General features: G+C 38.4%; 1 protein-coding gene across 1 annotated transcript; it reads left to right on the top strand.

The window, feature by feature from the left end:
- Window positions 1-252: 252 nt before the first annotated feature.
- On the top strand, window positions 253-2,203 carry LOC103403534 (peroxidase 29-like). The gene is made up of 3 exons (XM_008342373.4): window positions 253-831; window positions 1,164-1,524; window positions 1,637-2,203. Exons 1-3 carry the CDS (start codon window positions 625-627, stop codon window positions 2,041-2,043), a joined length of 975 nt encoding a protein of 324 aa, XP_008340595.1. The 5' UTR covers window positions 253-624; the 3' UTR covers window positions 2,044-2,203.
- Window positions 2,204-3,884: the final 1,681 nt, after the last annotated feature.

The raw sequence follows: 3,884 nt of genomic DNA, 5'->3' as shown, positions 1-3,884 counted from the left end.
ATCTATGATATGAAATTTACATCAAGAAAGAAAATTCAGTGTCAAACTACAAGTAGACTTCTAGCATTTACTTTACAAGATGAGCTGACGCTGGAAAAGGATAAACTGTTCATCCGGTCGATGCCATGCAATGTATTAAAAGCCATTATTTGGCGTGGCAAAAACCATTTGACAGAAATATTTGATATCCCTGTCATATTTGAAAACCCCCTCTTGTTTTGGTAATTTGCAAACCCTTTAATTTAAAAGGTTTCCAATTTTCATCACTGTTCTTATAATACCTTTTCTTTTCACACCTGCTTGTAATTAGCAGCTATTAAATTCCTACACATGGTTCAATATCCTAATAGATAGGGTGTTAAGTTATCACCCGTGCGTTTCGGGAAACTCGCCCTCTCTTGAATTATTGTAATATTTTTAAAGTCTTACAAGTTCATAATTGCATCAACATATGAAAGAAAAAAAATAAAGAAATATTTGATCTCTCTCTCTCTCTCTCTCTCTCTCTCTCTCTCTTTAAGTTCAACTACTGGCTACTGGGGGTGCCAGACAGACACAGTTCTGAGTTTTCAAACGGTCGGTCACAGCAGCAGTGATTTAATAGTACTGCAGCCAATCATCACAATGAATCTGAGAGCTATAGTTGTAGGAATATCTCTGTTTGTTTTCAGCATTTGGGTTGAAGGGCAAGGCCTTTCTTATAATTTCTATGAGAATTCATGCCCACAAGTTGAAGCCATAGTTAGAGCTGCCATCCAGCCTACTTTTCTCACTGATCCTACTTCTCCTGCTGCTTTTCTGAGGCTCATGTTCCATGATTGCCAAGTTCAGGTAATCTCCCTCCAATTTTATTTTATACACACACATATATGTAGACGATTAAACAAAAAAGATGACTCTTCTCGAGACGTCTACTAACGTTTCTGAACTCCCTTACATTGCAGTCAACCATGTCTCTGTTTAAGAATTTTACTTGATTCCCTTTCTAAAAAATGTGTATATAATATATCAATTTTGGCAATTGAGACATTGGTTCCAAAAATGGGGGCTGATGTGCATGCTTTAAAAAAAGTAACTTTGGTATTATATATTTTATTTTTCAGCTTATCATGTCTGAGTTCAGTTATTTGCTCAATAAGTATTGCTTGACAATGTAATTGCAGGGCTGTGATGCTTCAATTCTTGTGGATCCGAATGCGAACGTTGTGCCATCAGAGATGGCCGCAGGGAAAAACTTCGGCATCCGAAAGAGGGAGTCGATAAACATTCTTAAATCAATGGTTGAATTACAATGTCCCCAACAGGTATCTTGTGCTGACATTCTTGTGTTGGCGGCTCGAGAAGCTGTGGTTGTGTCAGGAGGGCCACAAATAAAGGTTGCTTTGGGAAGGAGAGATTCCCCTTTTGCTCCAAGCTACAAGCTTGCAGATTCTTTGCTTCCTTCTCCCACTATTGGAGTTGATGGCATGCTTCAATTATTTGCAAAAAAAGGAATGACAGTTGAAGAATCTGTGGCCATCATGGGTATTAGCCTTCTTTCTTTCAAGAAACCGAAATGTCAAATTTGAGAGACTAGTTAATTACAATTAGGTTTCTGCCTCTCGTTACATGACTACAGAGTGTTGCGTTTCTGCAGGTGCGCACACGCTAGGAGTCACGCACTGTTTGAACATCCTAAATCGTCTAAACCAAGCAGACGAAGGCGGCCAAGTACAAGGCATGACACCTGGGTTTGAAGCGTTCTTAAGGCTCAACTGTCCACAAGGTTCTTTGACATCAAATACAAGCTTTGTTCTTAATGATCCCACAACACTTACATTTGACAACCACTACTACAATAATGTAATTGGAGGCCATGGGGTTCTTAGAATTGATGCTGAAATGGTAATGGACCCGCGCACGGCTATGGTTGTCGAGCGTTTCGCTGCGAATCAGGATGATTTCTTTCAGGCATTTTCTTCTGCCTTTGTCAAGCTCTCCAACTCAGGTGTTTTAACTGGGAATCAAGGCGTTGTTAGAAAGAGTTGCAATGCAATAGACTGAAGAGTCAGATGCGTTTGTAAATTGCCATACCATTTTTACCGTATATTTCGGTTTATTACTGTTACTTATTTACATGAATCGATTCATGTTGATTGTTGAACGCGAATCTTCAGTGTTTATTCAAACTTCAGATCAAGAAGATATATTTCTTATTTATCAATACATTCGCTAATAGTCTATTTTTTTTTTCTCTGTCTCTAACTTTCTGTTCTGTTCTGATTAAATACGATCCATTTAAGCCTACTAGCAACAAAGGTCCAACAAAGATACGGTTTCCATCATTAAGTCTACTAGCAGTAACAATAAATGGAGAAAATTATTATGGTACTGGAATAATATTACGTGGTATAACAAATTTACGAGATATAATATAACGAATTCAAATTTTTTGGGTTAAATTTAGCCTTTTGACGAGACAATTTATGTGCCTTAAGTATAGTTTGGGGGTGCTACTTAGTATTACGGTCTAGTGGTATTTCTCTTCATTTGTAAGTGAGAGGTCTTATGTTCGATCATCGCCAAAGGCGAATTTGAACCATATTATTATGACTAATCCAATGTGAGACTTAGTCAACTCCCTCTCCCCCTTAGTTTACTTACTATCGTTTGTTAAAAAAAAAGAAGTGTAGTTTGTGGGTATTTCTTAGACAAAAAATGTTACATTTCACCGTGATAAAATACCTTTCATGACCAATTCCATTTTCGATAGAAGAAGTTTTACTACTAAAGATACCTTTTTTTATAAGGAAAACTAATGAAAATGGCTTGAAAACTTTGAGTTTTAACGATAAGGACAAAATAAAGGGTAAAGTGAATAGTACCAGGATTGACTTTTTAGTGTAAAAATGTGGTTTTTCGTTAAAGTGAACAGTACCGGGTGCTTTTCGTTAAAGTTCCCTTTTTTATATCCTTTTTATTTTATTTTAAGTGTTTGTGTTGAGTTTGAAACCCTGGGTTTGGGCCGAGTTGGTTGACAACCCAGAAAGAAGGTTGTAAGTCTCGGCCCAATAATGTAATGCTGGTAGCGTGGCCGGGACTTAGACTGTCACGCCCCGATCCTGACATACGTACATGATCGACACGTGACGTTACCAAGTACTCGTATATCTAACATACCCAGCCTTCAGGATACTGACAAAGCATAACTCAAGCTTCGAATTGCGTATTGATTTTTGTTAGATTGCTTACGTACCCTCCGACGAGATCAAGCCATTCGTAGTTCACAATTTGTTAAACTCTGAATTTTTCGTAAAACACTTCCTAGCAGAAAACATAGAGTACCACACTACACATCAACCATAAGCCAAACAAGAGTTGTCATCTTGCAATTCACACACACATATGCTTTCCAACACCATTCCACAATCACGTCAATTAATAACTCATACAATACACCAAAATGCAGGGTTAGAGTGACACAGTTCAGTCAAAGCCTACATCTCTGAAGAATGTGATTTCGGACCACTCAACGAAATCCAACAACATCGGGTTCCGGACCACTCAACAGAACCAAAATACCAAGTGGGATTCTGGACCACCTAACGAAATCCAAACCAGGATACAATTTCGGACCACTCATCGGAATCGCAGAGTAGAAGGGATTCGAACCTCTCAACGAAATCACAGAGCACGGGGGATTTCAGACCACTCAATGGAATCTTGACGAAGCAGGGAACCAGACTATTCAATGAAACCCCAGCAGAACCCAGTTCTGAACCACTCATCTGAGCCGAGTAGAGGTCCAAGAAAAATATCAATGACTCAAAGAAGCAAGACATGAATCAAAGTACTTAATTTAGAACAGCTCAATGAAACGAGGTATGAAACAAGCTTTGAAGCAA

Source organism: Malus domestica, chromosome 16 (assembly GCF_042453785.1).
Source record: "Malus domestica chromosome 16, GDT2T_hap1".
Classification (NCBI taxonomy): domain Eukaryota; kingdom Viridiplantae; phylum Streptophyta; class Magnoliopsida; order Rosales; family Rosaceae; genus Malus; species Malus domestica.
Note: the sequence above shows the minus strand (reverse complement) of the source record. Positions and strands in the feature narration are given on the sequence as shown.